Below are 19,206 nucleotides of genomic sequence, written 5' to 3'. Positions count from 1 at the left end.
TGTGTGTCCGTCCAGCCATGTGCATCCCGTCTCTGCAGACCTGAAGGACCTGAAGGGCAGACATTGCAAAGTAGGTTTTACAGATGTTCTATTATTATTAAAAAACTTACAAATCCTTTATTACTGCAAATAACAATGCAAGAAACAACAAACATTAATATTTCCATAATTTTTTTAAGTCTGGAGATTTTCATTATTATTTCAAATTTGTACTTCAGGAATGCTACTAAATTGAGAAAAGGTGTCATAAGCAAAGCAGAGCAAAAGTACCAGTGAGATCAGGGTAAAAACACAGTACAATGCAGTAAAGCCCAGTGAGATCAGGGTAAAAGCGCAGTCCAATGCAGTAAAGCCCAGTGAGATCAGGGTAAAAGCACAGCACAGTGCAGTAAAGCCCAGGAAAGTGTTTTTTATTTTGATTAAGTGGTTCATTTCTTTCTAACCAGTTAAGGGACTTTCATCTGAGATGCAGGTGGGCCTGAAGCTCTGTGAACTGCGAGAGTTCAGGTGCTGGGCTGGGTCAGTTTGATGAAGAGTGTGAAGATGAAGAGTCCTGTCGCAGGAGCTGGGGGCTTGTCCTCTGCCAGCAGAGGAATCTATTTCCAGCCGTCTGCTGTGTGCACAACAGGACCAAGGACTCCAGCTTCTTGAAAGAAACGAGCTCATCTGTTGCCTAGCAATCCACCCACGCCTGTGCTGGAGAGCGAGAGTGATGACGCTGCTCCCTGGCAGAGACGGACAGCCAGCCCCTCCTTCCTCCTCTTCCTCAGTGTCCCGCCTGGGAGCCCGCACCCTGTCCCAGCGCGCTGGCACACAGCCGATCGCCCCGGTTCTGACCTGCCCCTTGGCGGCAGTCCTGGCCAGCGCCAGAGCCCGGTCAGCTGCACAGTGCGTCTCCGGGGGCCGTGTCCAGCACGCCGGTGTCCGGTCCAGCGAGCGGGGCTGGCCGGCCGGGGCTCTCGCGGTCGGTGGCCTGTGAAATCCGCCTGTGTCTTTAAGCCTCGGCTGATGCCTCTGGACGCTCGGCGCAGACGCCCACACCCCCCCGCCCCCCCGCAGCTCTGATTCTTAAAGGCTGTTTGTGAAGCTGTCAGCGCCACTAGCCTTGTACCTGCCCTCTTCTTTTCTTGCCTGTTTTCACACTGGCTCTATTTTTAGAGCCGATGAAAAATTCTGCAGAGGAGGCCAGCAGCTCCAGCGCCTGCGCGTCCGCTCAAGGTGCAGTGAAGCCGGGGCTGGGCCTCGAACCCGGGACACCTGCCCTGGCCTGTCCCAGGAGCCTCATGGCGCTCCTCCCAGCAGCGGGGAGAGCAGGCCGGTCCGGTCTGGGGGCCGCCTCTTGCCTGAGCGCTGACGAGGGGACCCCCCCCACCTGCGGGACCCCCGCAGCTCTGCTCGGAGGTCACGGTGGGGTAGGGCTTCCGGTTTCGGGGGGCGAGTATGCAGAAGGGACAGAGGGGTTTGTGGGGGAACCCCCAGTGCAGCCTGAACTGCATCAGGCCCTGTGAAGCACACAATGCCAGTCTGCGAGAGATGGAGGTGTGTTTGCATGGACTTGTGTCTGCTCCCTTTTGTGCCCTATCATGCTGCCACCATATCGAACCTTCAGCCAGGGGGGCTGCTAACAGAGTCTGCCAGAGAACTGCTCTTTCTCTCCACCGCTGTGCCCAGAGTTTCTACACACAGGGAATGAGCTGGAGTGTCAGTTTAAATTTAGCTCAGGAGTCAACAAGCTGTCATCCCAGAGAGCACCATGACGAGCTGGTTAGGGGCGCGAGAGGAAGGACAGGGCTGAGCCGCGCTGCTGAGCGCAGAGCAGGCCATAATGAGGCAGGGAAGATGCCTCTCATAGCTGTGTGATGTCACACACCTACCTCACGTTGCCATGGCAACCCTGCATATGCAGCAGCAGCGACGAGCTGCAGAGGAGCCCAGAGCAGCAACCCACTGGAGAGGGGGTGCAGTGTGGAGGATCCCCAGCCTGGGACCGCGCTCCGTCACAGGGAGCCCCCCACATTCTGGCTGGCTGAGTTCTCCTCTGGGTCGGGTTAGCACTCTCCTCTCCGGGCCAGTCTCGCAGGACTGTTCTCCATGTACTTTATCCTGCTTTCAGGACAAACGTCAGGTGCTGCTCCCTGTGTACCCCACTCACAGCGCACTCCCACTGTACCCCACTCACGGCACCCTCTCACTGTACCCCACTCACGGCACCCTCTCACTGTACCCCACTCATGCTGCACTCCCACTGTACCCCACTCACGGTGCACTCTCACTGTACCCCACTCACACTGTGCTCCCACTGTACCCCACTCACGCTGTGCTCCCACTGTACCCCACTCACCCCGCACTCTCACTGTACCCCACTCACACTGTGCTCCCACTGTACCCCACTCATGCCGGGTCTGCGCCACCCTGGCTCATGTGCCTCAGATGAGGGTCCTGACCTGCCGGGCTGGTTTGCCTGAAATGCTGCTTCCTTGGAAGCTGGTATCAGGAAGGGCCCTGCAGGCTGAGACTAGGGCTGGCTATTGGATCTGCCCAGGTGTGGCTCTGCGTGCTGTGAGCTGTGAGCTGCTGTGCGGTGATGCACACTGTGGGCAGCCAAGAGCACGGAGAGGTGAGAGGATGCCAGGCAGGTTCGGAACAGGTGCACAGGAGTGGGCAGCGGCTCAGTGGAGGCAGAGGAAGAGAGAGGTGCTGGATGCTCCAGGCAATTTTGTAGGCTTTCACCCACAATGCTTCTGAGTCTCTGTCTCCCAGCATGCCCGGCCCCTGCCCTGGGCTGGCTGTGTTGGAGTCAGCTCCTCTGTATTCCCTTCCTCCGGTGAAGTTGGAATCATGATATTCCACACGGTGGAGGGAGGTGGGGCGACAACAGAAGAAGCATCCCACTCAAGTGAGAGCAGAAGAGTAAGTAGAATCACTGAGACAGCAGCTGTAGATAACTCCTTCAGCGCTGGACACCGGGGGAACGCAGGTGGACAGGACAGGCGGGCGGGACAGGACTTCAGGGCTTCAGACCAGGTTTACTCTCTAGCTTTGACATGCTGGTGGCCAGAGTTAGGATTAAGGTTAAAGGGTCAAGGCTGGGTTAGAGTTTTGTGCAGGGGGGAGATCAAGGTGAAAGGTTAGGGGTCAAGGCTGGGTTAGAGATTTGTGTAGGGGGAGATCAAGGTGAAAGGTTAAGGGTCAAGGCTGGGTTAGAGTTCGGTGTGGGTGTAGATAAACACAAGTACTTGTCAACTCATTACTCTGTGTGGCCGACCAGTGTCACCTGTCAGCCTCCGCATGGGAGCAGACGGGCAGCCCCACCCCAGCTCTCCACTCTCAGCTCCCCCTATCCTCTGGGGGATCTGTCGGTCTTTTCCCCTGAGGCAGCGGAGAGCACAATGTCTGCGCGGTGAGTGAAACTTCCCGCCTGCCTCCACCACCTGCCTCTCAAGGGAGGAAGACGAGGAGGGGAGTGAAGAGTGACTTCTGTGAGCTCGTTGAGCGCAGGAGGAGGGAGGGGAGTCTCCCAGTCTCTGGACAAACCCCAGTACAGGCCCACCATGACAGAGCTTGTAAAAGACTGTGTCCCACAATCCTTTTCATCAGCTGAGTCCTTCAGGCACTGCTGACGAAATGTAAAGGCAGAGCTGCTGACCAACAGGCAGATGGACAGATAGACTGATCAATACCGATTGATCTAAATGGGCTCTGGTGTCTAATATGTGTGCTTCCACGCGCACTGTTTTCTCTAGCAGTGCTCTAGGGGCGTCGTCCCCCCCATTCCTCCAGCAGGAGCTATTATTAGCACAAACAGAGTATCTCTATTACACAACCCCCAGGAGGATCTGTAAGGACTGAAGACTCAGAGCAACTCCTGTTGGTTTCCAGCCAGTGAGCGCAGCCTGTGCAGCAAGAGGCTGTGCTGATTCATTCATAGCAAGTCCTCAATGAGCAGCGTCAGTTGCCAGGCAGCCACAACTTGCCTTCTTTAGGCAAAATGACAACACCAGTGTCACTGCTGGTCTCTTAGCCTGCACCCTCTGATTGGAGCAGCAGCCAGCCAATCAGGAGGCAGAGTCAGCTTCAGGCAAAAGCAGGCAGGTTTAACCCTTTGGCTGCCGGGCCAAGAGACTCGCCTGTTTATTAGTTTGTCACAGTAAATCAAGGCAGTGCGTCTTCACTCTTGCCCTGATCTTACCGCACAATCCTCTCATCATGGTTTGCTTTACAGTGGTTGGCTATGCTTTACCCTGATCTCACTGGGCTTTACTGGACTGTACTGTGCTTTACCCTGATCTCACTGGGCTTTACTGCAATGTACTGTGCTTTTACCCCGATCTCAGTAGGAGGATGAGCGAGGGAAAGAGGCTGAAAGAGAGGAGGAGGAGGAGGATAAAGAGTATACAAGATTGAGATATATTATTATTTTGTACTCATTTTATACAATCTTAGTTTGTGCAGTAGCGGTTAAGAACGAGGTGAATATATAACTGGCCACCAGGGGGAGCACTGAGCACTGCTTGGCATTGTTCAGCTCTCAGTGGGGAGGAGAGCAGAGTGATGGAGCCAGTTCAGAGAGGAGGGTTATTAGGAGGCCATGAGGGGTAAAGGCCAGGAGGAAATTTGGCCAGGACGCCAGGGTAACACCCCTACTCTTTTCAAGAAACGCCCTGGGACCACAGTGAGTTAGGAATTCAGGTTTACATCTCATCCGAAGGACAGTGCATGTTTTAGAGTAGAGTGTCCCTGTCACTCTACTGGAGCATTAGAACCCACACAGACCACCGTGTGAGCGCCCCCTACTGGTCCCACTAACACCTCTTCCAGCTGCAACCTTAGCTTTCCCGGGTCTCCCATCCAGGTACTGACCAGGCTCACACCTGCTGAGCTTCTCCATTGGCGGATCAGTGGCATTTAAAGTTTAAAGAAAGCCATCCTGTCACAGCCTGAAATGAAACAACTGGACTGGCTTTGGCAGTGTCTTTCAGGGACTTCTAAAACTTGAGTCCTAAGTCCTTTTGATGACATTAGAAGAAGACTAAAGAGACTCAGTTCCTTTTCCAACATGGACTCGATCTGATTGACAAAGAGCACAGAGCAGGAACACCCTACAGAGAGAACCACTGGCCTTTTGCACACACTCACACAGACGCACACTCATGCAGAATGCACACAGGCAGGCAGACAGACAAACACACACAAAGACAGACAGACACGCACACGCACAGACACATGATTAGATCACTGTTAACAGGGATGGGGGTGGTAAGGACAGCGTGTAAAGAATAGTTTCCACATAGCCATGTGGAGACCATGCTAACTCCACACGGAATGTGCTCTGAGCCAGAATCTAACCCAAGGCCTTGTTGCTGTGCTGATCCCCCCATCCCCCAGAATAATCATTTTGGCAACACAGGTTTAATTATCAACCAGTCGTGCTGCGGCTGGGGTTTGGCACAAACACACAGACCCCGGACTGCCCACGCCTGCCGTGGGGTCTGTGTCCAGGGGAACAGAGCTCATGAAGCCGAGCTCCTTGCCTCCTTCTCCCTCACTCTCTCCATCCCTTTCCAGCATGCTCTCCCATCCTCTCAGCCGCCCACGCGTCCCTAGCAACAGGATCGCCGTAGCCTAGTAACCGCATCTACGCACTGGCTCTGCGGGCGGGAGGACGGGATGGTGAGAGAGAAAGCTTCTCGGAGAAAGAGCACTGCTCCTGGACCTGCGGCAGCCCACAGCAGTCAAACCCAATTTTAAAAGCAGTGTTGCACAGCGATCAATGGAAAAGTCCTGATTAAAACCTGGCAGTGTCCCGGCCCCCCACACACAGGCACAGACCCCGGACAGGGACGGACGGAGACAGGGCAGGGGCAGGCTCACGAGCTGCTCCAGTCCTGTCCTGGGCCTCCAGCTCCCGCCCCCTCGAAGCACAGTTCCTCATTCCAGGTATCCCACTGGAGCAGATCAGTGTTCGGATTGGCTGCTTACGTGGGAATGGGGTCTAAGTCTGGATATACACACACACGCGCAGGTGTTCTGGTCATTTAAGAGAAAATGGTGCAGCCCAGCAATAAGGAACGAATTTGCCTTGAAGGGGGTGTATAGAGCCACAGGTTACAGACCTTGCTCTCCAGCCGCTGAGACCCACTGAGTCCTGGTGCAGAGCAGAATGGAGGAACGTGCAGCCTGGAGTGCAGTCAACAGGGAGGTCTCGTCTTCTCACTGATTCCACCTGGGCAAGCAATGCTGTCTCTCACAGCCCCGCCGCGCCTGCACTGGACACCTGTCCCCAGGTCAGGACAGGGGGTCTCCTGAGGAAAACCTCCGCACTGTTTTGGGTCCAGGTTCAGCCAAGTCCCACAGAGGAACTGTCCCAATCCCAGAATTCCAGGCTTCTCCCTGTAGTTGGTGTCAGGAATTTGCACAATGATCTGCCCACGCTGCCCCATCCTGTGCCGGCCTGTTGCCAGGTCCTGGTGCCAGGGAGCGCCACAGGCTGGGGCGCCAGGCCAGGACACAGCGTCCCCGCGTGTGTGAGTGCGTGGGCATGTGTACACCCTGCATGTGCGAGAGGGACAGCGTGTGAGTGTGAGCCTCTCTCGCAGGGGAACAGCGGCTGTGTGGGCTGGTCCTGTCATCCGTGTGTGAGTCTGTGTCATCGCCATCGGTCCTGCCCGCAGCTTAGTGTGACCAGGAGGACGAGAGCCGGGTGAGGGCTCGTTCGTTTACGCAACGACACATGAGCACAAACAGGAAGAGCTACGAAACACGTGTGCAGCCTTGTGTTCCCAGGGTCCCATCCTGCCATCTCGCGAAGGAACCCGGACGATCAGTCCCAACAGCAGGGCTGGGAACTTGTGTGATGCACTGGTGATGCACTCCCACACGATTCTGGTTGTGCAGCCTAGTTGTGAGGATGAAGCTGCAGGAGATAGCATACAGGTCAGTATGAAGGTTTCACACATGGCAATGAGGTAAGAGAGCAGGAGCTGCTGTTCCTGTGATGTTCAACTGCAGTTTGTTGCAGTTACTTTAAAAGCGTTTACAACCTGCTCTGCAGTGTAGTGTGAATGTGCTGCATGTGGCCGCTGGCAGGGACGTGTGAGAGGGAGCAGGCAGTCCGAGCTGAGCAGCTGGGACATCCTGGGACTATAGGGGCGGGGGGCTGGCAGCACGCGTGGCGAAAGGAATCAGATCAGTGGTTTATTAGGTTACAGTTTCAGTGGGCAGGAGCTGTAGATCCCTCTGCTCTCTCCAGCTGGGTTTTTGGTGTCAAATACTGCCCTCCTGTGGTCAGAGCTGGTATTTTTCTGGTTGTCTGTAGCCTGTCGGTACAGCTGGCTGGGCTGGGTCAGGGAGAGCTTCTTGAGGTCCAGTTTTATCTGACTGTGGCCAGAGAGAGGAGCTACTGCATCACAGAGGAGTGTCCAGGTCTACCACCATTCTTCCCGGAGAGGGTCTGTTAGTGATCTTCCTGCTGCTGACAGAGCTGTAGCAGCTCACACCCGATGCTGTTGACCGTGGCGTCGTCCCCACACCTGTGTGAGCTGACCGCTGTGTGCCTGTTTGTGCGTTCCCTGGCCGACCACGTGTGGAGAATGTTTTTGCTGTAATAAGAAGATTGTGTAAGGGGGAATGTAGACTGCATGTAGGAAAATCTCATTTTGTGTGGCGGTACTATTTCTGCTGATATGAAGCCAAACACGCGACTCTCTCCCTCTGGTTCTGAATGGCAGTCTTGAGCTGCTGCCCCCTCCTCCCCCGCACAGAACAGCGTGTCTTCAGAACAGCGTGTGAAGTGAGATGTTCTCTGTTCTATCTATAGACGGCCGAGAGAGGCTGGGGGATTCAGAAAGGTGCACAGGTGCCTGAGACACCAGCAGAGATCTCCCCTCTCCCCTCAGAGGGGCTGGGGTACTGACCCTAATCCAGCACATACTGTAGCAGTAATTATCGTCATGGCCCTCATTCAAGATGAACGGCATAGACGGTCTGGGAGAGATAGCGCCCCCTACAGACACACAGAAACCCGACAGGCTGAGAGACAGCGCCCCCTACAGACACAGGAAATCTCACACTCCAGGTTTTCCAATTTTATTATTTTTTTGCCTTTTTTTTCCTACACAAATCCTTCATATCTTGAGGCCCCATAAACTTGATCTTATAATGAACATTTTAAAAAATAATAATCAAATACGTACATTTATATATGTCCTTCTTCTTTAATAAAAAAAAACACAAAAAGGCAGTAAATACAAAAAAAGAGAAACTAATGCAAACCCACATCTGTCTGGCTCGGATTTGGAAAAGGGTTTGAATCTATTCGTCAACAAGGAGAGTCCAACCCTGTGGGATTTTATAGCGAGTGCACACTCGTCAATGATTAAGGACTTCGAAGCGGTTTAAGGCCAATTAAGTCACTAACTGACTGAATGAGGTCGTTACGAGCTGAGTGACCCAATGTGGCTCTGCAGGACCAGGAGAAACCCACTGCCCACTCCTGGGCCGGCAGGACAGCGTCGAGGTCAGAGGGAGCGGTTCGGAGGTGGGCCGGGAGGGGGTCAGTGTCCGGCGAACCCAGAGTGGACAGCAGCTGTAGTGGTGTCTGGGATGAGGAGGGGGGGCTCTCTCTAGAAGGCGTAGGGCCCCACGTAGACGGCCAGCCGCAGTGCGGAGCTGGTCTGGTAGCTCATCAGGGGGTTGACGGAGATCATCTCCAGGTCCAGGACGAACTCGCGGGGCCCGGTCACAGCGCGGGCCAGCACCAGCATGGCGCTAATGTTGTTGATTTGCTGGAGGGGGAGGAGAGCAGAAATGAGCCGGAGCAGCGCTGGAGTGTCCTGTTCCTTTAAATCCCGATACTCAATCCCTGTCAGGATTACTGTGGAATGCTATCCCAAATGTGTAGTTGGACATTCCCAGCATTCCGATGAGATTACAGGGATTGTGTCTGGCAGCGCGGAGGAGATGAAATGTGGGGACAGAATTTCAGAAAAACTCCCGACAGACAACGTGAAGCCGTCCAAGTTTCTGAAAGTGCTCAGAGTTCATTCCTGCAGAGTACGAGAAATAGGAAAACAAATGTGTTTGTGTGCCTGTATGATGTGTGTATATTGTGCCTGTGTGTGTATGCAGCTCGTGTCCACGCATCAAGGTGCGCTGTGTGTTGGGTCACCACGATCTCCAGGGTCACTACGGTTGCTATGGTCACTGCGGTCACTGTAGTTGCTCACCCGGATGTAGAAGTCCCCCTGCTCGTCTCCGGAGCGAATGCGGAAGGTGTTGTAGGCGCCGGGGTAGACGCTGGTGGCCTGGATCTGGAAGATGTCGGAGGGGACGGAGCGGTCAGACGTGATGCTCATGTACCGGTGGACGATGGAGAAGGGCAGCTCCCGGCACCCCGGCTTCGTCACCGGGCACACGCAGCGGCTGCAGGGAGCGACAGACAGGGCGATCACCAGCCAGCAGAGGGCGATCTCCCCCCACACGAGCCCGTGGGCCTGGCCGGCACCTACTTGTCCGACACCTGGACGTAGGGCTCCTGGCAGCGGTTTGTCTCCACACACTGGTAGCCCCCGTGGATGTTGACGCAGGTCTGGGATTCGCTGCACTGGTGAGCCCCCGTCTCGCACTCGTTGATGTCTGCAGGGTCAGGGGAGGAGGAAGGCAGGCGTTAGCGCTGCAGCAGACAGGGCCCTGGGTCACCAGCGGGACCACTCCGCACCGCGGGCCGGGCCTCACCCTGGCACAGCCGGGTGCCCAGCAGCTGGTACCCCTCTGGGCAGACGCAGGAGAAGCGGCCGGGCTCGTTCACACAGCGGTACTGGCACAGGTAGCTGGAGTAGCTGCACTCGTCGATGTCTGCAGCGGGCAAGAGGAGAGGTCAGAGGTCAGTGGGAGGTCATGGAGGCGGCTGGCTGTGTCACTCCTGTGTCTGTGTGCATGTGTGCTGCCAGGTGAGAGTGCTTCCTGTACAGGTGTGCTAGTGTATAAGTACCTCAGGTCTCTCGGCGTATAGGTGACTCAGTGAATATATATACATATGTCTCATGTGTATAGATGTCTCAGTGTATAGGACTCGCAGCGTATAGGTGTCTCAGTATAGATACATGAGTGTATATATACCGCAGTATATATGTGTCTTAGTGCACAGGTACTTTCTTAGGTTATAAGTGACTCCGTATATTTCTCTCAATATATACTGAAGCTGTTTCGGTGTGCATTGTCTCAGTGTACAGGTCACTCAGGTTGACTATATAAGTGACCCAGGTTATAGGTCACAGCGTATAGGTGACTAAGGTTATAGGTCACAGCATATAGGTGTCTCGTACCATTGCAGGCGAAGCCATCCTCTCCCAGCTCGTAGCCCTGCTCACAGCGGCAGGCGAAGGTCCCATAGGTGTTATAACAGCGCTGCTGACAGGGGGCACCCATGTCACACTCGTCCACATCTGCACAGAGTAGATAGTAGAGAGTACAGAGTACAGTGCAGTGTGTATTCTATATGGTGTACAGTGCAGTGTGTACGGTATATCGTTTAAATGGTAAATATGGTCTATATGGTGTAGAGTACAGTGCAGTGTGTATAGTATATGGTCTATATAGTGTAGAATAACGGGCAGTGTGTATAGTATATGGTCTATATGGTCTATATGGTGTATATGGTGTAGAGTACAGTGCAGTGTGTATAGTATATGGTCTAAATGGTGTAGAATAACGGGCAGTGTGAATAGTATATGGTGTATATGGTCTATATGGTTTATATGGTGTAGAGTACAGTGCGCCTCGCTCACCCACGCAGGAGCGGTTGTTCCCCGCCAGCTGGAAGCCGGGCTCACACTGGCAGGAGAAGGAGCCCGGCGAGTTCACGCAGCGGTGCTGGCAGTACCGGTACCGACACTCGTCAATGTCTGCGAGAGAGAGCAGCACAGGTCAGTCCTGTCGCGGTCGGACACCTCTGAACTCCACAAGACCCGGAACATGCTTGAGCTTCTGCCTGCTGGCTTCTCGCTCAGGACATAGAGGAGGTCATTTAACACATTTGATTATCTCAGCCCATAAAATATTCTGGCCTGCGGCGGTGCATCGATGCCAGCGTGACTGGAACCAGGAACCCCAGAACGCCATGTGCCCGGCACGTTGAGCCCGGAGACATACCCACGCACTCGGTGCCGATCTTGCGGTACCCATCCGGACACTGGCAGGTGAAGGAGCCGGCGGTGTTGATGCACAGCTGGCTGGGCTGGCAGTCGTGCAGGTCCTGCTCACACTCGTCCACGTCTGGCCACACAAAGACAGTGCAGTTAGCAGCCTGTGACGCCCCCTCTCTTCCCCCGATCCCTCAGCACAGCCCAGGTCCGGCGCAGGCTGGCCTGCCGCTCACACATGTCCACTCTGCATTTACAGGGTCCCAGCAGCGTGGCCAGTCAGCTGGTACACGAGAGATCCTCGCTCCGGAGCTCATTTTCCCACATCACACTGGAGAAACAGACTGGGGGACAGACTCAAAGAATGGAATAGCATGCAGACTTGAAGGAATACAGACTCACAGAAAGATGCTTTAACACACCGACAGTACAGAGAGACACACAGATGGTACAGGCACACAGTCACACACACAGACAGTACAGACACACACAGTCACACACACAGACAGTACAGACAATACAGACCCACAGAAAGATGCTCTAACACACCGACAGTACAGAGAGACACACAGACACACAGTCACACACACAGACAGTACAGACAATACAGACCCACAGAAAGATGCTCTAACACACCAACAGTACAGAGAGACACACAGATGGTACAGGCACACAGTCACACACACAGAGTACAGAGCGACACACAGACACACACAGTCACACACACAGACAGTACAGACAATACAGACCCACAGAAAGATGCTCGAACACACCGACAGTACAGAGAGACACACAGACACATACAGACACACAGACACACACAGACAGTACAGAGCGACACACAGACACACACAGACACACACAGACAGTACAGACAATACAGACCCACAGAAAGATGCTCTAACACACCGACAGTACAGAGAGACACACAGACACACACAGACAGTACAAACACACACAGACACACACATAGAGAGCAAAGCTCACCAGCACAGGTGTCTCCCTGGGGTTCGTAACCGAGGGAACAGGGGTTGAAGGGGGTGTGGCCAGCGGCCGGCAGGCTGGCTGGTGATTGGCTGGGATCACCCGCCCCGGCGTTGACCTCGTTGTTGGCGATGACTGAGGCTGAGCGAGGGAGGCACAGATAGCCTCCATAGTGATTAAAACACTTCATCTCCCCCTTGCAGGCGTCCGGGATCGTCTCGCACTCGTTTATATCTGAGGAAGAGGAGGGCGGTGACCCGGAGGACCAGGTAGCAGAGTCTTTACAAGCCTGCTGAGACTGTGAGGCTCAGACTGGGGCCTGCGCTTACCTTTACAGTGCAGAGTCTGGGCATCCCACTGGTACCCATCAGTGCATTCCTGCTCCGACAGAGGGAGAGGAGAGAGAGGAAGAGAGGAGAGAGGGGGGAGAGAGAGGAGAGAAAGAACTTAGAAAACAATAGTGTTAAAGTTTAAGAATGAACAGTTTCACACTTCAATCACAAATGAACAACAGAGGCAAATGTACTTCACAAACAGGCTGGGGAGCAGCTTTCTCCTCACCGTGAAGGCGTCAGATTCAGAGGGCTCCTGTGAAATAGCTGTGTGCAGAGCACAAGTCAGCAGCACGACCCACAGAGGTCTCATGGTCTGCACACAGGCCAGGACTGGGAGAGGTCAGCACCACGGAGCAACTTCTGGAGTCCTGGAAGAAAGATGGAGAGACTGAGACACTGAGAATCACTGAGACACTCTGAGACACTCTGAGACACTCTGAGACACACTGAGACACACTGAGACACTCTGAGACACTCTGAGAATCACTGAGAATCACTGAGACACTCTGAGACACTCTGAGACACTCTGAGACACACTGAGACACACTGAGACACTCTGAGACACTCTGAGACACACTGAGACACACTGAGAATCACTGAGACACACTGAGACACTGAGACAGATTGAGACAGATTGAGACACTCTGAGACTCACTGAGACACTCTGAGACACTCTGAGACACTCTGAGAGAGACTGAGACACACTGAGACACTCTGAAACACGCTGAGGCACTTTGAAACACTCTGAGACACATTATGACAGACAGACACTGAAAGACACTGTGCCAGACTGAGCCAAATGGGCAGACACTGAGACTAAGACACACTGAGACATTCTGTCTGATCCACAAGCAGGCCAGTCTATGCAATCTCTCTCCTTCACCAGCGTGTGAGAACTCCTTCTCTCCTCCATCTCTCTTTGATGTTTTCCTAAACAATTTTCTGGTTGTTAAAGTTTCAATGTCTCACTGTGTTTTTTAAAAAACAGCTTGTAACTTTTCTCCAATCTGTCTGGCAGCCTCACTGAAACTCTGGTGTTCCAGTAAATACACATTCTCTCACACACACACCAACACTGATACACACTCACACTTACATCAACACTTTCACACACTGTAATTCAACACTGACACACACCCACTGCATTTACATTTCAAATATTAAAACAGCCAGGCTTGTTTTGCCAAATTTTTCACTCCTGACCTCAGACTTGATCCCTCCCTGTGCCACCATTTACACAGCTGGGCTGAGAACCGCAGGATGAAAACACAAAACAATGTCAAAAATGTGCATGGAAATATATATATAAATTCGTGAGTCCAAGCTACTGCAAAAACAACTTGTGCTCATTCACAGAGCAGGCAGGATGGAACCCAGAGCAGTGCCTTTCTGTCACGCAGTATTTAATCCTCTCCCTCTGCCCTCAGAACAGCACAGGTCCATCTGTGTGTGTCCTGAGGGACAGAGGGACTGAGAGGACAGAGGGGAGAGAGAGATGTGCAGACAAAGAGAGAGATGCAGAGATCAGGACACAGAAAAACAGAGAGGGAGACAGGAGGAGAGGGAGGGACAGGACAGTCTGTGGAACTGACAGCAACACCCAGCTGTTGGTCCTGGGCTAGTCCCACTGTAGAGCCAAGACCCTGTAATTTCCCCTGAGGAGAAACAGGCTGTTTCCCAAGCACCTTATTACACCAAATTGCAGCCCTGCCTGCCTGCTGCTTCAGCCCTTTCATCTGGGGAGCTGGAATGAGCTCCCCTGCCTGTGCTGTCTGCTTGGGCTCAGTGCGCAGGCCCAGACCGCCCCGTCTGCTCGGGCTCAGTGCGCAGGCCCAGACCGCACCCGTCTGCTCGGGCTCAGCGCGCAGGGCCAGACCGCCCCGTCTGCTTGGGCTCAGCGCGCAGGCCCAGACCGCCCCCTCTGCTCGGGCTCAGCGCGCAGGGCCAGACCGCCCCGTCTGCTCGGGCTCAGCGCGAAGGCTGTCTGAAGCTCAGTTGCACTTCCAATCTCTCTGTGTCTCGGGACTGACAATCAGACTCCCGGTGAGCAGCAGTCTGATCCACTTCAGGTTTTGCCAGCTGCAGAACTCTCTTGAATGTCTATTCAGAACCAGGTGCCTCACACTGCAAACTGGGCCCCTTATTCAGAGCAGCGTCTGCACAGGCAGGCCAACACAGAACATCAACCCTGATCATTCCAGAGGCTGTGGGGGTGGGAAACTGGTGCTCCACATGGCCCAGTACCCAACCCCCCCACCCAGGGCTCCTCCCTGCAGTTCAAGTGCCCCCCAGGCTGACCACCCCCAGTACGCTGTGATCAAACAGTGCTCAGCCTGGGAGCAAGTCCCCCTCCTCGCTGGAGGCCACACAGTGGGAGCCTGCAGGTGTGCAGAAGAGCAGAGACACAGGAGCCATCTGGCCTCTTGCTGAGCTCGTTTGGCTGCTCCCTGGCAAACTGATCTGAGGATCTAGTCCGGACGTTACTCAAAAGGGTATCAGCTTTAACAGTGTGGACAGCAGGTTACAGACTCACACCACCCTTTGTGCAAAGAAGTGTCTCCTGTTCTGTTGTCATCATGAAGACCACTGGCTGGCCCATGCCACCCTGCTTAGAAATTCAGCTGTTTAGCAGATATTGGATGTGAGGGAACAGCAGCTCTGACCTGAACTACATTCCCCAGAAAGCTGTGGGGTCTGACCTGCCACCCTCAGTCACATGACCAATCGGATCTGTGTGTTTGAAGCTGATATGCAACTTACTTGCCTGGTTAGTTACTGTTTGTGAGGGTTACGAGAGGAAGTTTAATTACGACAACCCCCGCCTGTTACTTTTGTAGTCGAGGGATGTGTTTGTGTCCATTTCTTGGGATGCCCTACAAAAAGATGACCTGCTAGGGAACCCGGTTGTGTTACAGTAATTCATCTGGAGGACCAGTAGACTGCAGTAGACTGGGGAACTGTCCTGCCTGCTGCCTGCTCTCTGCTTCCCCACAACCTCTGCTAAAAATACAGGGCCAGAGAGCAGTGAGCGCCGTCTGCAGACAGAGAGGGGGTGTCTGCATCAGAGCAGGCAAGCGTGACATCTATCACATCACGAGAAGGCAGCCCTGGAGCTCAGCTCCACCCTGCTTCAACACTTTCCTCTGTCTTCACCCTCTTCAACAAGGTTCACAGCATTCTAGCAGTTCATCTCCTTCAATACACTGACACAGCCCAGTCACAGGCTCTAGACTCCTCTAGTCCCTGTGGAGTCCAGGACACTGACACAGCCCAGTCACAGGGCTCTAGACTCCTCTAGTCCCTGTGGAGTCCAGCACACTGACACAGCCCAGTCACAGGGCTCTAGACTCTTCTAGTCCCTGCGGAGTCCAGCACACTGACACAGCCCAGTCACAGGGCTCTAGACTCCTCTAGTCCCTGTGGAGTCCAGCACACTGACACAGCCCAGTCACAGGCTCTAGACTCCTCTAGTCCCTGTGGAGTCCAGGACACTGACACAGCCCAGTCACAGGGCTCTAGACTCTTCTAGTCCCTGTGGAGTCCAGCAAACTGACACAGCCCAGTCACAGGGCTCTAGACTCTTCTAGTCCCTGTGGACACACTGACACAGCCCAGTCACAGGCTCTAGACTCTTCTAGTCCCTGTGGAGTCCAGCAAACTGACACAGCCCAGTCACAGGGCTCTAGACTCTTCTAGTCCCTGTAGAGTCCAGCACACTGACACAGCCCAGTCACAGGCTCTAGACTCTTCTAGTCCCTGTGGAGTCCAGCACACTGACACAACCCAGTCACAGAGCTCTAGACTCTTCTAGTCCCTGTAGAGTCCAGCACACTGTCACAGCCCAGTCACAGAGCTATAGACTCCTCTAGTCCCTGTGGAGTCCAGGACACTGACACAGCCCAGTCACAGGGCTCTAGACTCCTCTAGTCCCTGTGGAGTCCAGGACACTGACACAGCCCAGTCACAGGGCTCTAGACTCCTCTAGACCCTGTGGAGTCCAGGACACTGACACAGCCCAGTCACAGGGCTCTAGACTCCTCTAGTCCCTGTGGACACACTGACACAGCCCAGTCACAGGCTCTAGACTCTCGTAGTCCCTGTGGAGTCTATGTACAGTATAAGATTAATCTTGTGATTACTAGCTCTTGTGTGGACAGAAGAGCTAAAATCTGAGGACTTGTTAGAACTAGCAGTTAAAGTTTAGAGGTTAGAGCCATCAGCCAAGATCCTCTTTACTACTTTCTTTTCACTTTCACATTGAGCAGAAGGTTTCTACTGCTTCACAGACTAGCAGCAGCAACAAAACAAATCTGCCATCCATCCAGCAGAACTTCCCGGTTCTGACTCAGCCCAGCCCAGAGCCTGCCCATCTGGCTCCAGCGGAACGCCAACCTCACAAACCACAGCCATCCCGCCCCCTGGGCGCCTCCCACACCCTGCAGAGACCCCCTTTCCCAAAACGCAGAGCCGGCGGCGTAACCGTAAGCAGGGACCCGGGCCGGCGCGGAGGTACTCACAGGCAGGCTGCGCGGACGTGACGGGCCTCTGTCTCGGCGCAGCAGCAGTGTGCTCATGTCCAGCCCCACGCTGAGCTCTGAGCGCATGGCCGGGAGGCGGCGCCGCAAGAGCGGAGAGCCCTGCCCCCTCACCCCCACCCCCCCGCAGAGCCCCGAGGCTGCGGATTCCTGGTGGGGAGCCAGCGAGCGCCGGCCCGCTCCCAGAACGCCACACCTGGTCTCACTTAACCCCCTCCCCCCCGCAGCTGCTGGGGGTGGAATCGCCGCCCCTCCCACCCCCCCGGAGCCCGAGGCTGCACTATTTATAGACCCAGAGAGCGCCGCAGGAATGTGACACGACCGCACAGAGACTGGCCGCGCCGCAGCACCGGCACACACACACACACACACCACTGTCCGCGCGGGCTCATTTCGTGCACAGGACGGGGGGGCCAGGACACCCCATCTTCCTCTCTTCATTCATGATCAGGAGACCCAATTATACAGCTGGGTGTCCACTGGGCCAAGCAGAGAAACGCCCCACTCAGTAGTGCCCGCCTCCCAGGATTCGGACCCGTGATCCTGGCATCCTCTGCCCCAGGCGCCTGCTGTCGGTGCAGGATAGAATCTATTGAGCAACTTCGGCACAAAACTAAGCACAGCTGACACAGACGCAGGTCTGCAGCTGGGAGAAGGGTCTCGGAGGGGAGAGGGGGTCACATCAGCGCCTGTCCATCCACCCAGTTCAGGGTTGCAGGGGAGCCGTGGTCTGTCCTGTACACAGGGGGATCAAGGTGGGGTACATCAAGGCCAAAACCAGGCAGACACATGCACACAGGAAACCAGAGCCCTGGGAGAACATGCAAACTCCACTCACACAGCACCCCAGCACTGTAAGGCAACGATACTGACCACAGCCCCACCAGGCCGCCCGGCATGCCAGGCCCAGCTTGTACCCCACCTCCCTCTTTTCTGCCCCCGACCAGCCCCCAACCAGCCCCCGACCAGTCCCTGACCAGTCCCTGACCAGTCCCAGACCAGTCCCTGACCAGTCCCTGACCAGTCGCTGACCAGTCCCCCGACCAGTCCCAGACCAGTCCCAGACCAGTCCCTGACCAGCCTCAGACCAGTCCCTGACCAGCCCCTGACCAGCCCCTGACCAGCCTCAGACCAGTTCCTGACCAGCCCCCCGACCAGTCCCCCGACCAGTCCCCCGACCAGTCTCTGAGTAGCCCCCGACCAGCCCCCTGCTCCTCTCCTAGTCTGGGGGAGTGGGCCTGGATGTGGACACATTGTGGCTGCAAAATCTCTGCCTGCTCTGTACAGCCCTGTAAACTGGTGCTCCGTGAGCCTAGGCCCAAGTTCCAGACTCCCACAACCCTTTGTGTAAAGACACACCCCCTTGTAACCAGTGCTACACCTACTTCCCTACACCGGTGTCCTCTGGTTATCTGGCTTGTGTTCCACCAGGGATTCCCAAGTCTGACACTGGTATCAGGTCCCTTGTAGCCTGTGTTCCCGACGCCAGTGGGCCCCTCCCATGTGCCCAGGAGAGTCTCTGGTCATTATCCCTACACTAACTCCGAGCTTCAACATCCGTTTGTCCCACAGTAACCGACAGAGCAACTTGATGCCTGCAGCAGCTCAGCACTGCCCAACCTGCGGCCAGCGGAGAGGAGAGACGTGACGTGGAGTCGGACTTGAGGTTAGCGCTGTCACAATGCCAACCTGACATCCTGTCTCTCGTGTCAGGGAAACAGCAGCGGCCGAGCCTCTCGGCAGCGTGTGTGTGTGTGTGCAGCTCTGGAATAAGATCTCTCCAGATGTTTACCGACAGCGGATGTTTAGCATCACTGTTGTGCTTTCAGTGTGTACTGCTTGCTGTACGTGAAACTGAGACGGGCTTCGTTTCCTTGAGAGGTGTACAAGTTTCCCCTCCCTGCGTGAGAGACCGGCACTCGGCTGTAGGTCATTGGTGTGTGTGGTGGGTGGTGGGTGGAGGGGGGTGGGAACGAGTGTCTATGAACAGGTTGTTTCAGAGCCCCGGTGGAGACATGTACCTGATCTGTCTTCACTACAAAAGAACAACCAAAAGGCATTTTGACACGGCTGTAAACCAAGCACTGCTGTCGCCCCCAGCCCCAGGCGTCCCGGGACAGCTGCTGTGGGGGAGGGGCTCTCCCCCCCGCCGGAAAGCAAACACACGCGTCTGCACCAGGCTCACCGAAACTCAGTCACAGGAACGAGACCCCC

The 19,206-nt window shown here is 54.9% G+C and overlaps 1 protein-coding gene across 1 annotated transcript; it reads right to left on the bottom strand.

The window, feature by feature from the left end:
* Window positions 1–8,069: 8,069 nt before the first annotated feature.
* efemp2a (EGF containing fibulin extracellular matrix protein 2a) lies at window positions 8,070–17,209 on the bottom strand. Its single transcript, XM_069180394.1, has 11 exons — window positions 16,975–17,209; window positions 12,684–12,825; window positions 12,452–12,500; window positions 12,126–12,356; window positions 11,149–11,271; window positions 10,785–10,901; window positions 10,323–10,442; window positions 9,733–9,852; window positions 9,507–9,633; window positions 9,225–9,420; window positions 8,070–8,783 (listed from the first exon to the last, which is right to left on the bottom strand). The coding sequence occupies exons 2-11, from the start codon at window positions 12,765–12,767 to the stop codon at window positions 8,622–8,624; spliced, it is 1,329 nt and encodes a 442-aa protein (XP_069036495.1). The 5' UTR covers window positions 12,768–12,825; window positions 16,975–17,209; the 3' UTR covers window positions 8,070–8,621.
* Window positions 17,210–19,206: the final 1,997 nt, after the last annotated feature.

Source organism: Lepisosteus oculatus, chromosome 18 (genome assembly GCF_040954835.1).
Source record: "Lepisosteus oculatus isolate fLepOcu1 chromosome 18, fLepOcu1.hap2, whole genome shotgun sequence".
NCBI lineage: Eukaryota > Metazoa > Chordata > Actinopteri > Semionotiformes > Lepisosteidae > Lepisosteus > Lepisosteus oculatus.
The sequence above is the reverse complement of the archived record's forward strand: the minus strand, read 5'-3'. Positions and strand labels throughout refer to the sequence as shown.

Bases quoted from the DNA above. Each gene is read 5' to 3' on its own strand.
- efemp2a (XM_069180394.1), bottom strand. From the start codon at position 12,767: ATGAGACCTCTGTGGGTCGTGCTGCTGACTTGTGCTCTGCACACAGCT. The intron at 10,902-11,148 runs GTATGTCTCCGG...TCTCTCTCGCAG, and splicing joins GATCGGCACCGAGTGCGTGG to ACATTGACGAGTGTCGGTAC. The intron at 9,421-9,506 runs GTAGGTGCCGGC...CGCTCCCTGCAG, and splicing joins TACGTCCAGGTGTCGGACAA to CCGCTGCGTGTGCCCGGTGA.